Source organism: Doryrhamphus excisus, linkage group LG6 (genome assembly GCF_037039965.1).
Source record: "Doryrhamphus excisus strain RoL-2023G ecotype Guam linkage group LG6, RoL_Dexc_Guam_v1.1, whole genome shotgun sequence".
In the NCBI taxonomy this organism is placed as follows: Eukaryota; Metazoa; Chordata; class Actinopteri; order Syngnathiformes; family Syngnathidae; genus Doryrhamphus; species Doryrhamphus excisus.
In genome coordinates, this window is record NC_136362.1 from 11,561,473 (window position 1) to 11,585,878 (window position 24,406).

The following is a 24,406-nucleotide window of genomic DNA, read 5'->3' on the forward strand; positions in this document are numbered from 1 at the left end:
ATACGACAAGAATAAAATCAAATTGTTATGGGAATAAAGTCATAATATTACAAGAAAAAAAAACATGTTAAAATAGTTGGGAAAAAATAGAAGAAATGGACTAAACATCTGTAATTTTACAAGAATAAAGTCAAAATATTAAGAGAAAAAATATTAATATATTAAAATATTAATAAGAAAAAAAGTTGCAATTTTCCAAGAATATTAAGAGGAAAAAGGATTTTTGAAATTAGTCCTGTTTAGTTTATTCATTAAAGAAAAAATATGATTTTTTGTTTGTTTTAACATTATGAGAAACAAACAAAACTAAATATTATTGTTGTAAGTTTTGGGAAATAAGATTGTGGGAAAAGTTCATTATTATTATTTATTATGGCAATAAAGTCATAAGGAGAAAAGTGAAATAGACTGTGGAAAAAGTAGGAATGGGAATTTTTTTTAGAATATAAAAAAATTATCAAATTATTAAGAGAAAAAAAGCCATATTCTAATGAGAAAAATTAACAATTTTACCAGCATACACTCATAATATCATGAGGAAAAAATTATACAATATTAAAATAGCTATGACAATAATGATGATAAAATCAAAGTATTCAACTCTTAGGGAAGTGTGTGGGGGTCCCAGCATGCCTTGCGGGTTATAAGGGCGGGTTATAATATGTGGGCGTCACTATTAAAACTTTACCGTGGTGTTTTGTGCCAGAGGCTTTGCATCTGGGTGGCATGCTGGTGAGGTATGGCTACATGTACCCTCTCAAGGAGCCCCGATCCCTGGTGCTGCATCCCGACGAGTCGCCCTACCGCTTCCAGGTATAAATGGATTGCACTTTTCCTTTATAAAAAAACTGACAGTGAGCAACCCGTCAACATGTATTTAGTTGTGTAAGTTTTAAAATCACTACTTCGAATCCATGCCACCGTATATCACACACGTCATCACCCTACCAGGAATTGAAAAAGTTGTCTTTTTCAGACGCCTTACTTCTGGACCAGTACTCGGTGGCCTGCTTCTGAGCTGGACTATGGTAAGACTAGAAGCTGAAGGTGCAGTAGTTGCCAAGACAACCCCCCAACCCCCACCCCTGTCATCATCATCACTCATATAATACACTTTGTGATTGTGTTTCTAACACCAGCAATCTACCTGGCTAAAAAGAACATCAGAAAACAAGGAGAGCTGATGGAATATGAAAAGGTGAGGTGTAAATATGTGTGCATGTGATTGCCGATTGTGTAGGTCGGGGGTGTCGTCGCTTTGTCAAATAAACTGTAGTATATCAGGGCTAGTCAACTAAATGATCCTCCGTATGACAGGACCACACTGCTGGCTTCAAGGACCTTCTGGAAAAATGCTCGTCAAAGATCGTTTGCATGACATGATAAGTCCGCTGTTTCAACAACTGCAAAAATGCTGGTCAAAGATCCTCTGTATGTCAAGAGTGCTGCTTTTCAAGGACCTACTATGAAAAATCTAGTCAAAGATCCTCCATATGACAGCTGTTGTTTGTTGATGTAAACAACAACTGCAAAAATGCTGGTCAAAGATCCTCTGGATGTCAAGAGTGCTGCTTTTCAAGGACCTACTATGAAAACGCTAGTCAAAGATCCTCTGTATGTCAAGAGTGCTGCTTTTCAAGGACCTACTATGAAAACGCTAGTCAAAGATCCTCCACATGACAGCTGCTATTTGTTTATTTAAACAACAACTGCAAAAATGCTGGTCAAAGATCCTCTGTATGTCAAGAGTGCTGCTTTTCAAGGACCTACTATGAAAAATCTAGTCAAAGATCCTCCTTATGACAGCTGTTGTTTGTTGATGTAAACAACAACTGCAAAAATGCTGGTCAAAGATCCTCTGGATGTCAAGAGTGCTGCTTTTCAAGGACCTACTATGAAAACGCTAGTCAAAGATCCTCTGTATGTCAAGAGTGCTGCTTTTCAAGGACCTACTATGAAAACGCTAGTCAAAGATCCTCCACATGACAGCTGCTGTTTGTTTATTTAAACAACAACTGCAAAAATGCTGGTCAAAGATCCTCTGTATGTCAAGAGTGCTGCTTTTCAAGGACCTACTATGAAAAATCTAGTCAAAGATCCTCCATATGACAGCTGTTGTTTGTTGATGTAAACAACAACTGCAAAAATGCTGGTCAAAGATCCTCTGGATGTCAAGAGTGCTGCTTTTCAAGGACCTACTATGAAAACGCTAGTCAAAGATCCTCTGTATGTCAAGAGTGCTGCTTTTCAAGGACCTACTATGAAAACGCTAGTCAAAGATCCTCCACATGACAGCTGCTATTTGTTTATTTAAACAACAACTGCAAAAATGCTGGTCAAAGATCCTCTGTATGTCAAGAGTGCTGCTTTTCAAGGACCTACTATGAAAAATCTAGTCAAAGATCCTCCATATGACAGCTGTTGTTTGTTGATGTAAACAACAACTGCAAAAATGCTGGTCAAAGATCCTCTGGATGTCAAGAGTGCTGCTTTTCAAGGACCTACTATGAAAACGCTAGTCAAAGATCCTCTGTATGTCAAGAGTGCTGCTTTTCAAGGACCTACTATGAAAACGCTAGTCAAAGATCCTCCACATGACAGCTGCTGTTTGTTTATTTAAACAACAACTGCAAAAATGCTGGTCAAAGATCCTCTGTATGTCAAGAGTGCTGCTTTTCAAGGACCTACTATGAAAAATCTAGTCAAAGATCCTCCATATGACAGCTGTTGTTTGTTGATGTAAACAACAACTGCAAAAATGCTGGTCAAAGATCCTCTGGATGTCAAGAGTGCTGCTTTTCAAGGACCTACTATGAAAACGCTAGTCAAAGATCCTCTGTATGTCAAGAGTGCTGCTTTTCAAGGACCTACTATGAAAACGCTAGTCAAAGATCCTCCACATGACAGCTGCTATTTGTTTATTTAAACAACAACTGCAAAAATGCTGGTCAAAGATCCTCTGTATGTCAAGAGTGCTGCTTTTCAAGGACCTAGTATGAAAAATCTAGTCAAAGATCCTCCATATGACAGCTGTTGTTTGTTGATGTAAACAACAACTGCAAAAATGCTGGTCAAAGATCCTCTGGATGTCAAGAGTGCTGCTTTTCAAGGACCTACTATGAAAACGCTAGTCAAAGATCCTCTGTATGTCAAGAGTGCTGCTTTTCAAGGACCTACTATGAAAACGCTAGTCAAAGATCCTCCACATGACAGCTGCTGTTTGTTTATTTAAACAACAACTGCAAAAATGCTGGTCAAAGATCCTCTGTATGTCAAGAGTGCTGCTTTTCAAGGACCTACTATGAAAACGCCAGTCAAAGATCTTCCATATGACAGCAGCTGTTTGTTTATTTAAACAACAACTGCAAAAATGCTGGTCAAAGATCCTCTGTATGTCAAGAGTGCTGCTTTTCAAGGACCTACCATGAAAACGCTAGTCAAAGATCCTCTGTATGTCAAGAGTGCTGCTTTTCAAGGACCTACTATGAAAATGCTAGTCAAAGATCCTCCAAATGACAGCTGCTGTTTGTTTATTTAAGCAACAACTACAAAAATGCTGGTCAAAGATCTTATCACAAGGGCTGTGCTGGTTTTCAATGATCTATTGTACAAAATGCTGGTCAAAGATCCTTTGACAGGAGCGCTCTGCTGTTTGTTTGAAGGAAATACTGCAAAAATGCTAGACAAAGATCCTCTATATCACAGGATATCTGCTGTTACTCAAGCACCTACTGTAAAAACACGAGTCCGCCATATGACATGAGCACTTTGCTGTTTGTTTTAAGACACTACGGCAAAAACGCCAGTCAAAGATCCTCTAAATGACAGGACACGGCTCTGCAGTTTGTTTCAAGGAACTACTGCAAAAACACTTGTTAAAGAACCTTTACATTGCATGATATGTTTGCAGGCTTTTAAGAACCAACTGCAAAAACAGCAGTCCAAGATCCTCTATATGACAGAACTTCTCTACTGTGAAAACGCTTGTCAAAGATCCTTAAATGACAGGATAGGCCTAGTGTTTGATTTTAAGATCGACAACAAAAACACGAGTCATAGTGCGTTTATTTTAAGTACTACGACTATAGGCGGCACGGCGGTCGAGTGGTTAGCGCGCAGACCTCACAGCTAGGAGACCAGGTTCAATTCCACCCTCGGCCATCTCTGTGTGGAGTTTGCATGTTCTCCCCGTGCATGCGTGGGTTTTCTCCGGGTACTCCGGTTTCCTCCCACATTCATGACACTCTTAATTACTCCTACTATATTGGGTAAAATGAGTGTGAAGGTGACTATAGGGGTGCTATTTAATTTATAGAGGGCTCTAATCATGTTAAAACATATTTATATGGTGGTAAACAGGTTTTCTATGCTCTAACTACAACAAATACATTTATATTTCGTTTATAAATATGGAATCGGCTGCACGGCAGTCGAGTGGTTAGCGTGCAGACCTCACAGCTAGGAGACCAGGGTTCAAGTCCACCCTCGGAACTCCCACATCTCTGTGTTGGGTTTGCGTGGGTTTTTCTCCGGGTACTCCGGTTTCCTCCCACATTCCAAAAACATGCTAGGTTAATTGGCGACTCCAAATTGTCCATAGGTATGAATGTGAGTGTGAATGGTTGTTTGTCTATATGTGCCCTGTGATTGGCTGGCGACCAGTCCAGGGTGTACATAATACAACTACTACTGCAAACATGTTATGCTAGTCAAAGATCCTCTATACGACAGCATGCCACCACTTGTATCCATTAAGTATACATTACAGTACATATTATCTGTCTGCATTTACGTCCGCCTCCTGGCTTTTTAGGAGCGGTACAGTCTGTTGCACAAGCGGATCAACCACACCTGGGACTTTGTGGTGATGCAAGCCAGAGAGCAGCTCAGGTACACACACTCACACTAATACCATCACACACAACCACAATGTATCCTCATAGTGTCCTTTTGGCTTAGAGCATCCAAACAAAGGCGGAAGGCGGACCGTATTGTTCTAGAATGTCAGGAGCAGGCGTACTGGCTCATCAACAGACCCCCGGTATGTATGTACTAGTAGCCATGCTAGCGTATGCTATGCTATGCTACGTTGTATTGTGTTTTAGTACTCGTCATGCTGGCATCTCACCCTTTTGTTGTTGTGCTATGCTATGTTAATAGCATGTTGAAAGACTGTTCTAAAAAAAATAATTAATAATTGCTCACGGTGCAACAAAACACAACACATCCACAGCAAGTTAACGCATCACATACATATAAATCAACAACTAAGGGGCTCAACATAACACAACTTGAAACAGTTATTTCTGAATGCCCGCAAGGCATGCTGGGTAGTCCAGCTGCCACAACAATATGAGCTATGAACAGTAAAACATTGGATATCTAAAGGATGTTAACTCATTGTTTACTGGTCTGATGACCTAATAAAAACATATCTAACAGGGTAAAAGCTACCCAGCATGCCTTGCGGCTTTTCATGTTAAAGGTTTAAAAAAATAATTTGTAAATGGATTAATGGTAGAGTAAAGTATGCAAATGATGTGGTTTGTTTGATACTATACAATAGCTAAAAATAACCCAAAGCTAAAGTATACTATGCAGTGTTATTGTATTGTACATACATAGATTTGCAGCCTACTTCTAAAATGTCCTTCATTTTATGCTGAGAGAGCTACTAAAAAAAGTGACTTCAAGGCCACAAATGGCCCCCCGGGGCCAGACCACAATATGTGCACCCCTGGTTTGTATGAAACTGTGTGCCAATACATCAGTGCACTGTCCATGGTGCTGATTTCGCTTCATGTAATATCCTTCTTAAACTGTAATGTTCCATAAACGACACTAAACTGGCAAATACTCTCAATGTACTTAAGGTTGTGGTCAGTAAGTGTGTACTGGTACTACAGCAATAGTAATATTTAAAAAAAAACAACAGCAAAAAAAAAACTGCAGCAATTTTCATGATAAAAGTTCATGATAAAATTATGTGAAATTATGTGAAATTATGAAGAAAAATTATGTAATTTTAGTCATGTAAAGTTGAAATATTGAAGAAAAAATATGTCATAATATTCTAAGAAACAATATAAAGAAAATGTGATTGGAGAAAAGTTAAAATACGACAGGAACAAAGTCAAATTGTGATGGCAATAAAGTCATAATATTACAAGGAGGGGGAAAATCAAAGAAATGGACTAAACATCTGTAATTTTACAAGAATAAAGTCAAAATATTAAGAGAAAAAAGTCATATTCTAATAAAAAAAGTTGCAATTTTTCGAGAATATTAAGAGTTAAATTATTTTTGAAATTAGTCCTGTTTAGTTTATTCATTAAAGAAAAAATATGCATTTTTTTTTTTTACACTAAACTGGCAAATACTCTCAATGTACTTAAGATTGTGGTCAGTAAGTGTGTACTGGTACTACAGCAATAGTAATATTAGGTAGTAGCAAAAAAAAAAAAAAAACAGAAAATTTGATTGGGGAAAAGTTAAAATACGACAGGAACAAAGTAATTTTGTTATGGGAATAAAGTTATGGCAGTCAAGTCAAAATATTACAAGGGGGAAAAAATAGAAGAAATGGACTAAACATCTGTAAATTTTACAAGAATAAAGTCAAAATATTAAGAGAAAAAAGCCATATTCTAATTTTAAAAAGTTGCAATTTTTCAAAAATATTAATAAATATAATATTAATAAATATATAAATAAATATTAATAAATTTATTTTTGAAATTAGTCCTGTTTAGTTTATTCATTCGTTTTAACATTATGAGAAACAAACAAAACAAATATTATTGTTGTAAGTTTTGGGAAATAGGATTGTGGGAAAAGTTCATTATTATTATTTATTATGGCAATAAAGTCATAATTCTGTGAAAACAAATTTACATGTAGATACATGAACATACATGTAGTCTACATTTTTTATGTCTTTATGCATAAATGATGATGGTTTTTTTTCGGGAAACGTTGTGATTTTCCACCTTGAATGCACCATTGTGAAGCGAGATGATGAAATTAGAGCAAATGCTGATCCAAAATCAGAGAAGAACGTCTATTTATAGCTAGCAGAGTAGTTTGTAGTTCTATTTTTGGACAAATAAGCACTATTTAATGATATAATTTGCACCCGGTGTACTTATTATAGTTAGGGGATATTTTTTATGCTAACCAGAGAAAAAAAAATCACCTGCTTGCTGTAACAAAAAAAAAAAAAAAAGCTAGAGGACCCTGTAACATTCAGCTCCAATGCTTCTGCCTCCTGCATGAAATATTCAACCCATCTGGTAAAAGCCTCCACTGACAGCTGTGGAGGAACACAGAGTGAAAAAAAATATATATATACACAAAAACATCTAATATGATATGCTGTGATGTTGTTAAAATAGAGAACAGGAAAGGGGAGGGGTTATGCGGGGAAAGGGGGGGCGTGATTGGGAGTTCCTGTCAAGGAGATAACGACAACAAGAGGGAAGCTGAGGACACGACTTTGGAGGAGGAGGGACTCCATCTTGCCCTGCCTGCATGAATTAGGAGGAACGAGGGCACGGACGGAATGAAAGGGAAACCTGGGAATAAAAAAGGCTCAAGCAAGCGAAGTGGAAAAGCTCAAAGCTGGCTGAATGCTCACTCACTCACCCCCCCCCCCCCCCCCCCCCACCCCCCACACACACACAAGCTATTAATGTGCCAATGCTTGTTTATGTCTTTCAGCCCGGGGTGCATAACGTGCTCGACATGGGTCTTGAAAGACCAAAAAACTACAATTTACAAGTTGTGCTGGTCAGTGAAGGCATCACAATGCTGTTACGCTGTCACGTGATCAATTAACACAAATTCCTTTCCCTGTTTTGTGTTTTCGCTTCCTCGCTGCTGGGATTGTTGGAAGTAAGTGTCGACATCGTGACGAAGCAAACACAGTTAGATTCGCTTTCTGGTGGCTTTCTGTACTTTATCATGACGCAATTTAAGTCATTTTTTTTTCAACAAACTGTGTATATATCATAAATAAACACACAATAATTGTGTAATTAAATTACGTACTAGATATAAATAATGGTGAATTAAATTACCTAAAATTAGATACAATTATTTGTATAAACCTATTTGTATTATTATTAATACAAAATGTTAGTCAAAATATATTTAAAAATGATCACATCTAAACACATGAAAAATAATGAAAAAATGTAACATAAAAACAACTAATAATTAATAATACAAAATGTCAAAATCTATTAAAAAAGAATCACACATAAGCACATAATGATTCATTACATTACTAAACAATCAATATTGAAAAGAATTATAATTATTGACCATAATAAAAACAGTCAAAATATTTATGTTATATTCTCTTAATAATGATACATAAACACATAATGATGAATTACATTATTTAAGTGAATACAATTTTATTCTTAATAATTAATCATACAACATAGATTTAAAAATTAATAAACACAATAATGGTTGATTAATTATTAACAAAAATAAAGTACTAATAATACAAAATGTCAAAGTATATTTTTAAATATATATATATATATAAACACATAATTCATTACTTTTAAAAACTAAAACCGTTATTATTATTACTAATTAATAGAAAATGTTAAAATATACATATTTTAAAGCTAATCACATATAAATAATGATTAATTACATTATTTTTTAAAGTAAGGGCAATACTTAGGATTAATAATAATTATGCATGCAAAAGGTCAAAATATATTTCTAAAAAATATTCTTTTTAAAATACAAATTGAATACATTAATAACAATAATTTAAAAAAATGTCAGAATCTATTAAAAAAAATTCTACAAACACATAATGATTATTTTTTTAAATAAAATGAACCTTTTCCCTTGTGTTACGTGAGCACTAAGACGCGTTGTATTGTTCTTCAACAGATCTAGAATAGCGACTACTACAAAAGAGAGGTAAACTACATTACCTTATTATTATTATCATAAAGTGTGTTCTAATCGGTCTTGTTTTGCTTCTCCAGTCATTTTATGTGTGTTGTTTCCCAGATTGATACATGTAGAAGGGCCCTGGGAAGGAACCGTGTCAAGTCATCCATTTGCTTGGAAGGGTTTGTACTGGCGACACACACACACACACAAAACACACACACAAGGGTTAATGCTCTCACTCTAGAAGAGCCGCTAATGGATGCTTCCTGAGGCAAGTTGGAATTAGTGGCCTTTAAGTGCTATGATCTGAAGTACTAATACAATAATGTGTGTGTGTGTGTGTGTGTGTGTGTGTGCTTGAGCAGTTTTTTGAAATTCAGCGAGCAGTACCAGAACCACGATCCCATTATGCAGGGCTGTCTTCCCAGTAACCCCTGGATCTCTGATGACACCGCACTTTGGAGCATGAATGCCGACATGTGAGAGAATACACACATTCAAAGTACAGTATGAAGTACTGTACACGCGCTATTCTTACTTAATCCCAGCCTTTGTAATACTGTGTGTTATATTACTAGAACATCAAATAATAATAATGAAATTATAAATAATACAATTAAAATAAATAAATAATAAAATTAAATAAATAAATAATAGACTTAAATAAATAAATAATAAAATTAAATAAATAATAAAATTAAATAAATAAATAAAATAAATAAAATAAAAAATATGAATACAATTATAATAAAAAATTATAATATCATACCATCATTTCATATTGTAATATGTCATATGGCGGCTGTTTTCTGTTTTGTTTTTTTATTTTTTTTTTTATTTAAAACATCTTGTGTATATTTATTTATAATTTTCCCCAAATAATAATGATTTTTTTTCTTATTTTAGTTTGTTTCAGATTTTATTTTTAGTCATTTTATATATTTGTTTCTATGTTTCTATGCCTCCAATAAACTTACCTCATCATATGTTATTTGTGTGCCTAGGGTCCCCGTCCCGACTCGTCTTCGTGTGGAACGCTGGAGCTTCAGCTTCATGGCGCTTCTCAATGACACCATGGGGAGGCGGGAATTCATGACTTACCTGGAGAAAGAGTTTAGCGGTAAGAAAATAAACATGATATGATGTCAAACCGGTTCAAAAATTCAATATATTGTTTTTTGTTTTTTTTTTTTTACCCCATCATCAGCGGAGAATTTGTGCTTCTGGCAGGCCTGTGAGGATATCAGACACGGGGAAAGTTCCAAGATTGTAGAGAAGGTGGAAGAAATATACAAGTAAGTATGGTAAAAACGGACACGCCGGACACGCATACACACGTTAGGGGGTTTACCTTTTCGTGATCGATCCTTCGCCTCCGTGTGAAACAGAAACTTCTTGGCACCCGGAGCGGCACGCTGGGTGAACATTGACAGTAAAACCATGGATAAGACCTTGGAGGGCATCAAACACCCGCATCGCTTCGTCATGGACGATGCCCAAATGCACATCTACTTCCTCATGAAGAAGGTCGGGGGTGACACAAGCTGATTCTATGCAAAGCTAACATGTAGCTAGGAAAGCACATCAATGGATACCATCAATCGTCTTAGATGTTGATAAAAAAAAGTTTCAGAGGGAAAAAAAGGTGTAAATTAACGGGAAAATTTTTTTTTAAATGTATGGACAAAAAAAGTTAGAATAAAGTCGTACATTTCATGACTTCATTTTTGTAAATTTACAACTTTTAGTCTCCAAAAAATTCAGAGAAAAATTTTACACATTTTGGAGGAAAAGAATCGTACATTTACAAGAATAAAGTTGTAAATTTACCATACAAAAGTAGTACATTTACGAGAATAAAGTCGGAAAAAAAGTACCAAATTTACTAGATGTTGAGAAAAAAAATTGTACGTTTCAGAGGAAAAAAAAGGTGTAAATTAGTGGGAATTTTTTTTTTTAATTTATGACAAAGTTGTAAATTTACTATAAAAAAGTAGAATAATAAAGTTGTATACTTACAACTTTACTCTCAGAAATTTAGGACAAAAAAGTTATGATAAAGTCGTACATTTCATGACTTCATTTTTGTAAATTTACAAATTTTAGTCTCCAAAAAATTCAGAGAAAAATTTTATACATTTAGTAGGAAAATAATTGTACATTTACAAGAATAAAGTTGTAAATTTACTCTAAAAAATACTCTCAGAAATTTAGGACAAAAAAAGTTATAATAAAGTCGTACATTTCATGACTTCATTTATGTAAATTTACAACTTTTAGTCTCCAAAAAATTCGGAGAAAAATTTTATACATTTTGGAGGAAAATAATCGTACATTTACACGAATAAAGTTGTAAATTTACCATACAAAAGTAGTACATTTACGAGAATAAAGTCGGAAAAAAAGTAGCAAATTTACTGTATTAGATTTTGAAAAAAAAATTGTAAGTTTCAGAGGAAAAAAAAGGTTTTAAATTTTTTTTTTTAAATTTATGACAAAGTTGTAAATTTACTATAAAAAAGTAGAATAATAAAGTTGTATACTTACAACTTTACTCTCAGAAATTTAGGACAAAAAAGTTATAATAAAGTCGTACATTTCATGACTTCATTTTTGTAAATTTACAACTTTTAGTCTCCAAAAAATTCAGAGAAAAATTTTACACATTTTGGAGGAAAAGAATCGTACATTTACAAAAATAAAGTTGTAAATTTACCATACAAAAGTAGTACATTTACGAGAATAAAGTCGGAAAAAAAGTAGCAAATTTACTGTATTAGATGTTGAGAAAAAAATTGTTTCAGAGGAAAAAAAAGGTGTAAATTAGTGGGATTTTTTTTTTTAATTTATGACAAAGTTGTAAATTTACTATAAAAAAGTAGAATAATAAAGTTGTATACTTACAACTTTACTCAGAAATTTAGGACAAAAAAAGTTATGATAAAGTCGTACATTTCATGACTTCATTTTTGTAAATTTACAACTTTTAGTCTCCAAAAAATTCAGAGAAAAATTTTACACATTTTGGAGGAAAAGAATCGTACATTGACAAAAATAAAGTTGTAAATTTACCATACAAAAGTAGTACATTTACGAGAATAAAGTTGGAAAAAAAGTAGCAAATTTACTGTATTAGATGTTGAGAAAAAAATTGTAAGTTTCAGAGGAAAAAAAAAGGTGTAAATTAGTGGGAATTTTTTTTTAAATTTATGACAAAGTTGTAAATTTACTATAAAAAAGTAGAATAATAAAGTTGTATACTTACAACTTTACGCTCAGAAATTTAGGACCAAAAAAAGTTATAATAAAGTCGTACATTTCATGACTTCATTTTTGTAAATGTACAACTTTTAGTCTCCCAAAAATTCAGAGAAAAATTTTATACATTTAGGAGGAAAATAATTGTACATTTACAAGAATAAAGTTGTACATTTACCATACAAAAGTAGTACATTTACGAGAATAAAGTTGTAAATTTACCATACAAAAGTAGTACATTTACGAGAATAAAGTTGGAAAAAAGAGTAGCAAATTTACTGTAAGAAAGTCGTGAATATAATGAAGGATAACATTGTAAATTTACAATAAAATACATTGTAATATTACAAGAATAAAGTCATAGATTTATGAGAAAAATGCTCACATTTAGGAGGGAAAAATTTGTAAATTTACCATACAAAAGTAGTACATTTACGAGAATAAAGTCGGGAAAAAAAAGTAGCAAATTTACTGTAAGAAAGTCGTAAATATAATGAATACATTGTAAATTTACGACAAAATACGCTGTAATATTACAAGAATAAAGTCATAGATTCACGAGAAAAATGCTCACATTTAGGAGGGAAAATTTGGAAATTTACAAGAATAAAGTCATAATTTTACATTTATGACAATACGTTGCAAATTTACAATGTTAGGCAACATAAGAGAATAGAAGTGGACCCGGCGTTGACCCATGAGGGACACCGCTGTAATTCTATCATTTTACCCTAAATCTGCCAACTTTTAAGGTGACTTTTTAAAACATTTGACTGTTTTGCGTGTGCAGGATTCTTATCCCAGATATCTTAAATCGGATCTTTACAAGAACATGCTGGCCCGAGCCATTATTCCTCAGGAGACCAAGAAAAGGTGAATACTCACCTGCACCGCTCATTCACACGCTAATGTATTTTTACATTATCATGTGACCTTTTCGTCCTTCGCCAGCGTGTTCCCCTTCATGAGGAAACAACGGCACTCCAGCCCCTCCCCTGCTCAGGCGGCCAGCCGTGAAGACGGGCATGCCAAAGGGTCTGGGCAGGCGGGTACCAGCTCTGCGGCCGTCTGATGCCTGATCCAGGCATTCAGTCCAACTATGCAACAGCTAAAGCTTCTCTCTCTCTCTATACAGTATGTAATCCTTATGCAAGAAATAAATGACATATATATATATATATATATAACATATATACAGAGCACATAGCGATGCACCTCAGCAAGCATCAAGTTGCATTCCCAAAGCACCAGCAGTTTACAAAAGAGCTTTTAGTGCAATAGCAACACCCTGCAGAGTATTCAATATGATGCACATCCTCTCTCAGTCCTAAAATGTTTGATATTGACTCCTGGTTCATTTATCTCCGTCCATTTTATAACCGTCTTACTCATTTTATGGGAAATGGATGTTCCTATAGAGCAATAGAGGCGGCCATTTTGACATTTTTCCTCTCAGCATGTTTGTATGGTTTAGCGTATAATTCAGGGGTGTCCAAACCTTTTCCAGCCAGGTCCATACGGTGACAAAAGGATGCAAGGGTCATGTTGATATTTTGCGTAGCAACACATGTAGATACTGTATGCTAAGAAGTTATATACGTTTATTATTTATGGTTTTGGTTTTTTTAATTAAATAATTAACTAAATTAATTATAATACAGTGGTCATTAAAGCAGCAGCAATAATAAATTACAATAATAATAATAATAAACAAATACTTATAAAAACTTATAATGTAATTAATAATTTAATTAATTAATAAATAGTAAATTTATTTATTTATTTAATAATCTTCAGAAATGTTCTTTACTTTTTTTTACTTTTACACCAACCTATTTTTTTTTGCTTTTTTCCTCATAGTATTATGATTTTTTTTTATACAAACTATTTTTTTTTGTAATATTTTTTTGTATATTTTATTTTCACTCATAATATTACAAATTTATTCTTGTAAATTGTGACTTTTTTCTCAGTATACTGCTTTTTTCTCTTAATATTTTGACTTGAATAAGAGCTGTTTTTTTGGAATATTTCAACTTCATGCTACTAAAATGATGCTGTTTTCCCTTATATTACATCATTATTTAATCACAACTTTTTCTTGTTTTTTTAAATTGTTGTAGAATTAGAGCAGATTTTTCCATTTTTGGTGGTTTGGGTGGTTTTCTTGTTAAATGATGTTTTTGGACTGTGCTGCAGGCTAATAAAGGAGGGCTCCCGGGCCGCACTTTGGACACTCCTGCTTTAATGGCTGCTTTTATTCATCCCCAAACTGGAGTAACCGATTGTGACCACTGTCATGTTTGCTTGAGCATGTTTACATCGCAATAAAACATCATTATTACTTCAATTGTTGAAGTTGTGGTTCCTTTTCCACGGGATGTGTTTCAGGCCGACTGGCTCCCTCTGTTGGTCAACACTGGTAACGCTACAAAGGAGTGACGCAGGATCCTTACAAATTGTACTAGGTCGGAATTTGATCTCGTCATGGGCCTCACCCTCAACATTACCTGAAAGAAGACCTATCATGCTAATTTTCGGCCCTTTGTATTGAGTTGTGGTCTACTAAAGAGCAGCCACACATTATAACCCACATAAAGCTTTCTAGATCTTCCAGATTCTGCACCTATTTGTGCAGCGTTTCCAAGGATTTCCTGCTTCCTGTTTCATAAAAAAAAGGCACACCCATGCCACTGTGATTGTTCGTAATCCCATGTGCTCCCGAGCACTTCCAGATACGTAGGTCCACGTTTAGAGCATTCAATAGGCTAATCCGTTCGAAAAAAAACAGATCGTTCAGAGCCGTCCCAAACTTCTATCATGGCTCACTTCCAAATGTACAAACCTCATTATCTGAAACTTTGGCATCGTTTAACCCAGCAAACTTTTTGACTCGCGGGCCGCTTTGAGTTAACAAAATTGTCCGGGGGGCCAGAATATAAATTTAAATTTGTTTAAAATTTTACGCTTATAATTCTAACAGTCTGCACTGAATTATTTGTCTAATTTTATCTGTAAAAGTGTCGTACTATAAGCTGTATGTTCTGTTTACAGTTTTGTTTTCATTCATTCATTCTTTTTCTACAATTTATTGTCACAAGGGTCGTGGGCGGTGCTGGAGCCTATCCCAGCTGTCTTCGGGCGAGAGGCGGGGTACACCCTGGACTGGTGGCCAGCCAATCATAGGGCACATATAGACAAACAACCATTCACACTCACATTCATACCTATGGACAATTTGGAGTCGCCAATTAGCCTAGCATGTTTTTGGAATGTGGGAGGAAAACCGGAGTACCTGGAGAAAACCCACGCATGCACATGGAGAACACGCAAACTCCACACAGAGATGGCCGAGAGTGGAATTGAACCCGGGTCTCCCGACTCTCCTAACCACAAAATTTAATTTTACAGTTCTTGCAAGTTATGTTGCCAGCTGTTGAATGTTAAAATTTGAAATACTTACAAATGGCGGGCCGGATTCAAACGCTTGGTGGGCCGCATGTGGCCCCCGAGCCGTAATTTAACCTGAGAATACAACATTCAAAAGGTGGGAAAAGCATAACCGACCCTCTTTAACACTTCATGAAGTCACAAAAATGCATTTCATGTGGTCATCATGTGGAACCAATTAGCTGTTGTATTGATTGTAAATATTAAAATCAATTATCAATTATAAGCAGGACTTATTTACTCCTCAGTGCCTGATCTATCTCATACTATAGAATATATAGCATATGCCAAATCGAACCCAAGAGCCTAAGAGTTGAGCAATGTGACGTAAACAATAAACAATAGGAGTGTAAAGGTGTTATTGAATGTCTACAGTACAATACTGTAATAGTAATTGTATGCCATTCCATATTGATGCTGGTGGTGGCGCTATTCTTGATACTTTTACTAAATTTACTAAAATACCGTACAGCTGTTTTCTCACGGAAACCTTAAACTCGTTCGAGTAGGAAAGTAGAAGCTTTTGAATGCCGGCGTTATTTTTATCACTCGCTCAGCTTTGCAGCATCTATCCAATTTACTAATGGTCGTCTTTCAGCACTTTACACACTTTCCATATTTCTGAGGATTACGGTAATCCTGCTTCTATCCACTCCCGGTGTTGGATGCGTGTTAAACAATACAACACATAGAGCAATAATAAAAAACGGCGTCGATATTGTTGATAAGAGATTTATATTTGCTAGGTTTGTAAGTCAAACAGGCAAAAAGAGGCAACCTGGTCACTTATGTGTTTCTTATGGTTATAAATATGAATTAGACATTTGGAGGGAAAGGAATGAGGCAAGAAACGACAAGGAAACAATAAAAAAAACAAAAAATGTATGCATCTACAGTACATTCATAAAGTTTTTAAGGAAATCACATACACACATAATTAAAAGTGCTTGAGAATAAATCAATAGAAATTCATTCAAATGACTTCATGGTGAGAAAGTTAGCAAAAAAATAAACCTGGGATCGGAATTGGATATAAGAAAGCTTTAAATGCGATGAGGTTGACTAGAAACAAACATCTGGTCATGAGGTTAAAGGTTTTAGGAGGTTTGCAAAGTTGCTTTGTTTGTTTGTTTTTTTTGTTTTTTTTTCCCAGCGTCAAAGTGTGAACGTATACGTCAAAAATGCCAGAATCAGGTGCTCCGTGTTTAAAGTGCGTCTTCTGTGACTGACCTCTGCAGCGGCAACGATTGTTACGTGACCGTGTGGAGCTCGTCTTTGCCGCTCGGGCACAGTGTGTATCCACACACTCGAGGACTCCAGTCCCAATTCCAGTTGAGCCTCCAGCCCTTGGACCAGCCCACGGCGGTCAGGTTCTTCTCCCTGGGAGGAAGCAGGAACACCACGCAGGTGGCCACCAGGATGTGCCACAGGGAGTGAGTGTAGTAGTAGTTGGCTTCCGTCTCTGCAAAAATGTACAAGCACACCCCGATGAGAGCGCACAGCGCCCCGGGGATAAGGTAGAAGACCCATCTCTGCCAGGATGGCGGGTAACAATGGCGGCGTTGCACCCCTCGGTACATCTGTGAACACAAAGAGGACCACACTGAGTGGAGGTCTACTTAATATGGAATATGTGCATTGTTTAAGGAATGGGTCACTGGTGGGATAAGTAAATTTAGTATTGCAGTGGAATAATAATAGCAGCAACTGGGAGGATGCATCCATGAGCACGGCAGTGATAGTAATCTGCCACTGAAACGTGCATTGGATGATGCAATTTTTGCTGGGTTTTTTTTTTTTTTTAACACATTTCAAATTTCTTCTTACATCATCTTTAGAAACTGTTTTTTGTAATATTATATTCTTCTATTTTCTAACTTCCTCACTAACTACATTTTCCCAAAATTTATACATTTTATCTGGTTTGTTTGCATTACTATTAAGATGTTCACATTTTTTAATATTTAGCATAATAATAATATAATAATATGATTAATATTAATTAGTAATAATAAATAATATATAAATTAATAATATATGATTATCATAATAATTATTAAAATATAATAATATTTTGGGTGTGAAAATGCAACATTTTACACTCTTAATATTTTGACTTTATTTTTGTAAAATTACAGCTATTTCTGCTATTTGTTTCTTTAAGAATTACGATTAAGATGTTCACATTTTTTAATATGTAGAATAATAATAATATATTATTAATAATATTAATTAATAATGAATGTATGATTATTATAATAATAACTATAATAAATATAATAATAATATAATATTATCATTAGTATTAATTAAAAATAATTAATATATAAATTAATCATTCATATATTATTGTTGTTATTATTATTATTAAAATATAATAATATTTTGGGTGTGAAAATGCAACATCTTACACTTTTAATATTTGGACTTTATTTTCGTAAATAATTACAGCTATTTCTGCTGTTTGTTTCTTGTACATTTTTTCGCTTGCAATTATAACTTTATTCCCATAATATTTTGACTTTATTCCTGTTACATTATAACTTTTTCCACAATGTAATGTTCCAATTTTCTTTGTCATAATATTACAACTTTAAAAAAGAATTTATTACAATCTTTTTGTTGTACTCGTTCACCTTTGTGCTATTATTATTATTTTATTATTCATATTCTCATGAAAGTAATTTTTTTTACAATTTAATCTTTTTGCTGGCCGCACTTTGGACATCCCTAGTTTAAATGTGCGTCAGGCATAATTCCAGTCACTTTTATTGCAAATGTTGATAGGTGTATGAGTTATTGGTGGTTTTTTTGCCAGTCTACAGTACTCCGGTGTCCTCCCACACAGTCCGAACAGTAAAAATCACACCAGTTTAGGTACTAAATTGGAGACCCGAAACTATAACTGAGTGGGAATGGCTGTTTGTGAGTTTGGCACCGTAGCACCCCGCTTACCCAAGCAGCCACCAGGAAGAGTATGGCACAGAGGATGGGGCCCAGCAGGTTCCACAGGCCTCTGCGGTCCAGTTGCAGCGACATGGCGATCAGCAGAGCCCCGAGCAGGAACAGAGTCTTCATACACAAAAACACATAAGAACAAACAATGATGTAAATGCTTGTGGGAAAACATTCATCAACAGTCAAAGTTCCTCCGCTTTTACGTATTTGAGCGTGTCCCTGACGCGAGCCATGCACAGGATGGTGACCCAGATGGAACAGATGGATCCCAGGAAGTCGCAGTACTGGAGCGTGTCGTAGCTCATTATACACAGGACGGCTACACCTGGCTGGTCACAGGCGTGGTAGAACTGCACAAATCGTGAAGAAATATTCCAGAAATATCCCAACGGACTCTTGGCCATGAATTTGCTGGAGCGTTACCGTGGAGAAGAACATGGTAAAGAGGTAGACGGAAGCCTCTGTGATGTAGAAGCGTCGGACGGCCACCACAATGGCCGGCAGGAAGGAGAGGTTACTGAGCGTGAGCAGCAGAGTGGCCGTGAACTGGCGGCTGAGCGAGAGAGCCGTGGAGTTGTCGGTGCAGCCCCAACCCCTCCAACCTGCAGTCAAAGATATGTAGTTTTCGGTACCGGCCACTAGGTGTCAGTAATGTGCGTGTTTAGTCTAGTTCACACTACCCACGCTATTAGGAGTGGATCATTATGTATGTGTGTGTGTGTTTATGTCATACCAGCCTTGCATGAACAGGCAGTGTACAGGTAGGTGTAGGAACTCAGTAGTCTACATTCTCCAAATGTGCCGCAGTCCTCCACACAGGCACTGACAAAAACCTCCGGGACCACGGAAACCACAGACACATTCCCACAGTCACTGCTGGAAAAGCACACCCAAAACATTTTTTCTGATTACATGGAATATTTTCCTATTAAAAAATGATCTCAATACTATACTATACATCCACCAGTTATATAAAAATAATAATAAATAGCAAAATCACACAATTATGAAGGAGCCATAATAGACGGAAATAGACCACCATTGTTTCTTCACTGGCGGCACGGCGGCGTTAACGCGCAGATCTCACAGCTAGGAGACCAGGGTTCAATTCCACCCTTGGCCATCTCTGTGTGGAGTTTGCATGTTCTCCCCGTGCATGTGTGGGTTTTCTCCGGGTACTCTGGTTTCCTCCCACATTCCAAAAACATGCTAGGTTAATTGGCGACTCCAACTTGTCCATAGGTATGAATGTGAGTGTGAATGGTTGTTTGTCTATATGTGCCCTGTGATTGGCTGGCGACCAGTCCAGGGTGTACCCCGCCTCTCGCCCGAAGACAGCTGGGATAGGCTCCAGCACCCCCGCGACCCTCGTGAGGAAAAAGCGGTAGAAAATGAATTAATATTATATACATATATTATATATATGTTATTATATTATATATTATTGTTAATATTTACACTTATTTTGAACAGCACCTGCCACTTTTAGATTTATATTGTTATTCCTTGTTTTATTTTTATCCTTTTCCTTAATCTTATTTTTACCTTCTACAAAATGCACCGTGGATTTGCACTCAAATTTCGTTGTATGCAATACAATGACAATAAAGGCGATTCTGACTCTTGTGTAATGAAGATGTGTCATCCACTTCACACCCACGTCTTAGTTACCTGTTGCATGTGAGCTGCAGAGTGAGGTACCATGTTGTTGACGGCGGGAAAGGCAGATGCACCGCAGCTTTGGGAGAGCTGGCGTTCACGCTAACGCCGTAGCCTCCAAACAGAGCTGCATAAACGCAAAAAACGAATCATGTGTTTTGTATAAATCATCATCAAGGATGATGATGATGATGATGATGCATACCTGTGCGACACGGTTGAGAGTTGTTGAGTTCAAGGACCGGTGCTCGGGGAGAAAGGCAGGCCACCACAGTACTGCTGTTCCCCAGCGTTATATTAGTCTTTTACCGACACAGCACACAAATCCAAGTAAGACTCCACACAAACACGCACACACCTTTCCACGGAGAGCACATGTGTGTACGTCAGCGGTACTCACGGTGTTCAGTGTGAGCTTCAAGTTCAGCGTCCCGCCTGTGGCTTGCGCTGGCAGCGGGTACGTGAGGAGTGTCGCTTGCGTGGCGGCCACGCTGACATTGGGTCCGTTAACCGGGGTGAATCTGAGAGACAGAATATCGGCTTCCTCGTAGAGCACCGGGATGCTCCACACACACGTGGACGGCGTCAGAAGCGGAGATCCACCGGAGACGGTATCGGTCGGCACAGAGCTGTTGAGCGCTGCAGCGGCTGAGGAGTTGGCGTTGCTGCCGAGGTTGCTGATGTTATTATCGGCTGCAAGACCCACGCTTTGTGGTTTACACCCCACTGAAACACAGTGAAAATTGATGATTGATTGATGTGAAGTGGACCAATATAGCGCAGACCTCATAGCTAGGAGACCAGGGTTCAATTCCACCCTCGGCCATCTCTGTGTGGAGTTTGCATGTTCTCCCCGTGCATGCGTGGGTTTTCTCCGGGTACTCCGGTTTTCCTCCCACATTCCAAAAACATGCTAGGTTAATTGGTGACTCCAAATTGTCCATAGGTATGAATGTGAGTGTGAATGGTTGTTTGTCTATATGTGCCCTGTGATTGGCTGGCCACCAGTCCAGGGTGTACCCCGCCTCTCGCCCCAAGACAGCTGGGGTAGGCTCCAGCACCCCCGCAACACTCGTGAGGAAAAAGCGGTAGAAATGAATGAATGAAGGAAGGAGGGAAGGAGGGAAGGAGGGAAGGAGGGAAGGAGGGAAGGAGGGAAGGAGGGAAGGAAGGAAGGAAGGAAGGAAGGAAGGAAGGAATAAAGGTGGGAAGGAATGGAGGTGGGAAGGAATGAAGGAATGGAGGTGGGAAGGAATGAAGGAATGGAGGTGGGAAGGAATGGAGGTGGGAAGGAAGGAAGGAATGGAGGTGGGAGGGAAGGAAGGAAGGAAGGAATGGAGGTGGGAGGGAAGGAAGGAAGGAAGGAATGGAGGTGGGAGGGAAGGAAGGAAGGAATGGAGGTGGGAGGGAAGGAAGGAAGGAAGGAAGGAATGGAGGTGGGAAGGAAGGAAGGAAGGAAGGAAGGAAGGAAGGAATGGAGGTGGGAAGGAAGGAAGGAAGGAAGGAAGGAAGGGAGGGAGGTGGGAAGGAAGGAAGGGAGGTGGGAAGGAAGGAAGGAAGGAGGGAAGGGAGGTGGGAAGGAAGGAGGGAAGGAAGGAAGGAAGGGAGGTGGGAAGGAAGGAGGGAAGGAAGGAAGGGAGGTGGGGAGGAAGGGAGGAAGGGAGGGAGGAAGGAAGGAAAAAAGGAAGGAAAAAAGGAAGGAAAAAAGGAAGGAAAAAAGGAAGGAAGGAAGGAAGGAAGGAAGGAAGGAAGGAAGAAAGGAAGGAAGGAAGGAAGGAAGGAAGGAAGGAAGGAAGGAAGGAAGGAATCAATATAAACCTAATAATCAGTTTTCCAGCACTTTTCTTTTGCAGCAGGGTACTTCAGTGTGCCAACAGTAGGGTTGGATATCCCATACCTGTGTGTAAACTGCTACTTAAACATGGAAAATTACATCCAAAAACAATGTGTTTTTATCATGACAGAACTTTATGACATGCAAGTTGAACGGGATAGTACCATGGAACCTTGGTTAGCGTCATTTATCCACTCCAAAAGAAGCGACTCTAACCAAAATGCATTCACACCAAATAACCTCATAAGAAATACAATAATCCCTTGTTTAATATCATTCATTCATTCATTTTCTACCGCTTTTTCCTCACAAGGGTCGCAGGGGGCGCTGGAGCCTATCCCAGCTGTCTTCGGGCAAGAGGCGGGGTACACCCTGGACTGGTGGCCAGCCAATCACAGGGCACATTTAGACAAACAACCATTCACACTCACATTCATACCTATGGACAATTTGGAGTCGCTAATTAACCTAGCATGTTTTTGGAATGTGGGAGGAAACCGGAGTACCGGGAGAAAACCCATGGGAGAACATGCAAACTCCACACAGAGATGGCTGAGGGTGGAATTGAACCCTGGTTTCCTAGCTGTGAGGTCTGCACGCTAACCACGCGTCCACCGTGCCACTCTCATACCATTTATTAACTTTATTAACATTACCTTGGTAGTTGGATATGATGCCGAAGGTTACGGTCTGGTTGTCTTGAACACTCGCTACGACAACTCGCAACCAGGTGTCCCAAGGTGGGTTGGTGAGAGAAGCAGAGCAGCGGCTCCCTGAGCAGTTTACTTTAACCGGGCCGTCCACAAGTGAATCTGAGCCCAGGCTGAGGACCAGTGAACAGCTTTCACTTCCTGTGCCCTCCACTGGTGCACAATCGTCCACAGAGACAGACAGAGACGAGGCGAACTGTGGGACATACAACCTAAAGAGACAAGCGTGAATTGTATGACAAGGAAGTCATAGTGGAGTTAAAATGACATACAGACATCATACTTAAGGCGTGCAGGGTTGTTAGGGGTCACGGACTGTTGCAATGACAGCCCACGCTGTAAAATGGGTGTGTCAACTGCCCTTCTGATTGACAGCTGTGGCTGGAATAAATAGGAGCAGGATGGGAAGCCCTGAGGAATATAAAGAACACATAGAAATACGGTATATCCCTGCTAAATCCATGCAGTAGGACGCCAATGCACTTAAGTTTGTTAAAAGTTGATGTGACATAACTATTACATGCATTATATGATGCTAATTGCTAACTTTAGTAGACACCAAAAATTGCCAAGAGAGTGAGGTTTATGAACGTGCAGCCAGACCGGCTGGCGCCCGTTACACGTACCTTCTGCTCAATGCGCCCGTCATCTTCTGGCAAGTGTGCAGCCACAAACCAGTCCCCGGGTGCAGGATAAGACAGGTTGAACGTTGTCGAGCTGAGTGAGGTCACAGGGAGGGTCAGGGTGAGAGAAGGACTCCACAGTGCCGCGTTTGGAAACACTGTGCCAGTCGGGTTTATCACCGGAGGAGCCCCCTGCCTAATATGGCTGCAAAGAAGAGATGATGTGTCAATTCGGCAGTGATAGTTTTAAGCGAGTGACATACAGAAATAATAAGAATCTTACATAGTGACATTACGTTGCCTGCAGTGAAAGATGTGGCCTTTGGTGACGGTGAAGATCCAGCGGGCGATGGCGGTCTCCTCAGGTATGTGGAACCTCTGCAACCTCACGTTACCATACCAACCATACCTTGACAGCTTTTGAGCAGGCTTGGATGAAAGCTCTGATACGAATGTCACCTCTCCATCTGTGAGAGATGCGTTTTCATAAGCATAAAAATATTTGTAAAACGTTCGTTTTACATAAAGTAAAGCACAACAGTGCTGTTGTATAACAACACCGGTGTTAGTTTGCTGTTGTTTTTCTTTTTTGAATTGAGATTTACAGGAAACTATGTAATTAAAGAGGGGTCGCAAAATAGTATTTGGACACTTACCAACTATGTAGAATGCACCCTTCAAAGTACACATAAGTAACACTCGCCCTGCACAGGTATGTGCACTTTATCCCCGAACACCTGCCTAGCCAAACAGGCTACTGAATGTGTCGTTCCTACCATATTAGTTGGCGCTTACCGTCTCCAAATGCCGTACTTGCAAGGGCGAAGAAAAGAAGACCACCTGTGAGATAAATTCCCATGTTTCCGTCGCGGTTGTGGGAAGCATTACATCGTATATTTTGAGGTATCAACGCCTGACAAATGTAATGTCGACACCGAGCAGCGTTCGCGTCGCTTCCGGGTTCATGGTGTACATACGTGACGTCACAG

The 24,406-nt window shown here is 37.9% G+C and overlaps 3 protein-coding genes across 5 annotated transcripts in view; 1 reads left to right on the forward strand and 2 right to left on the reverse strand.

Moving 5' to 3' along the window:
• ints15 (integrator complex subunit 15) overlaps positions 1-10,237 on the reverse strand; it is a 22,189-nt gene extending 11,952 nt beyond the window's left edge. Inside the window, exons 1-2 of the mRNA XM_058068202.2 lie at positions 10,122-10,237; positions 9,903-10,026 (exon numbers count right to left, since the gene is read on the reverse strand). The gene's annotated coding sequence lies outside the window, so the exon portion shown is untranslated. The remainder of the gene's footprint in view (positions 1-9,902; positions 10,027-10,121) is intronic.
• rgs11 (regulator of G protein signaling 11) overlaps positions 1-13,363 on the forward strand; it is an 18,459-nt gene extending 5,096 nt beyond the window's left edge. Inside the window, exons 4-17 of the mRNA XM_058068200.2 lie at positions 707-813; positions 977-1,028; positions 1,140-1,198; positions 4,814-4,890; positions 4,960-5,041; positions 7,720-7,788; positions 8,926-8,949; positions 9,043-9,104; positions 9,291-9,404; positions 9,930-10,045; positions 10,133-10,220; positions 10,314-10,452; positions 12,974-13,056; positions 13,135-13,363. Of these exons, the coding sequence (XP_057924183.2) occupies positions 707-813; positions 977-1,028; positions 1,140-1,198; positions 4,814-4,890; positions 4,960-5,041; positions 7,720-7,788; positions 8,926-8,949; positions 9,043-9,104; positions 9,291-9,404; positions 9,930-10,045; positions 10,133-10,220; positions 10,314-10,452; positions 12,974-13,056; positions 13,135-13,255 (1,193 nt within the window). The 3' untranslated portion in view covers positions 13,256-13,363. The remainder of the gene's footprint in view (positions 1-706; positions 814-976; positions 1,029-1,139; positions 1,199-4,813; positions 4,891-4,959; positions 5,042-7,719; positions 7,789-8,925; positions 8,950-9,042; positions 9,105-9,290; positions 9,405-9,929; positions 10,046-10,132; positions 10,221-10,313; positions 10,453-12,973; positions 13,057-13,134) is intronic.
• Positions 13,356-24,406, reverse strand: pgap6 (post-glycosylphosphatidylinositol attachment to proteins 6). 3 transcript variants are annotated; one of them, XM_078791420.1, is made up of 14 exons: positions 24,213-24,406; positions 23,701-23,884; positions 23,421-23,622; positions 23,078-23,205; positions 22,741-23,006; positions 20,651-20,976; positions 20,456-20,552; positions 20,263-20,377; positions 19,325-19,467; positions 19,015-19,193; positions 18,795-18,941; positions 18,589-18,705; positions 16,864-17,213; positions 13,356-14,844 (listed from the first exon to the last, which is right to left on the reverse strand). In XM_078791420.1, the coding sequence occupies exons 1-13, from the start codon at positions 24,274-24,276 to the stop codon at positions 16,884-16,886; spliced, it is 2,298 nt and encodes a 765-aa protein (XP_078647546.1). In that variant the 5' UTR covers positions 24,277-24,406; the 3' UTR covers positions 13,356-14,844; positions 16,864-16,883. The 3 variants fall into 3 exon arrangements, with proteins under 3 accessions (XP_078647546.1, XP_057923188.2, XP_057923187.2); XM_058067205.2 differs by lacking the exon at positions 13,356-14,844 and having other exon boundaries at positions 16,415-17,213; positions 19,325-19,464; XM_058067204.2 differs by lacking the exon at positions 13,356-14,844 and having other exon boundaries at positions 16,415-17,213.

What these genes read in the sequence shown, in the direction of transcription:
- pgap6 (XM_078791420.1), bottom strand. Translation starts at nt 24,276, where the DNA reads ATGGGAATTTATCTCACAGGTGGTCTTCTTTTCTTCGCCCTTGCAAGT. An exon ending in TGAAGCTCACACTGAACACC is followed by an intron (nt 20,553 to 20,650) that starts GTGAGTACCGCT and finishes TGTCGGTAAAAG; the next exon opens with ACTAATATAACGCTGGGGAA. An exon ending in TTACCATGTTCTTCTCCACG is followed by an intron (nt 18,942 to 19,014) that starts GTAACGCTCCAG and finishes CGATTTGTGCAG; the next exon opens with TTCTACCACGCCTGTGACCA.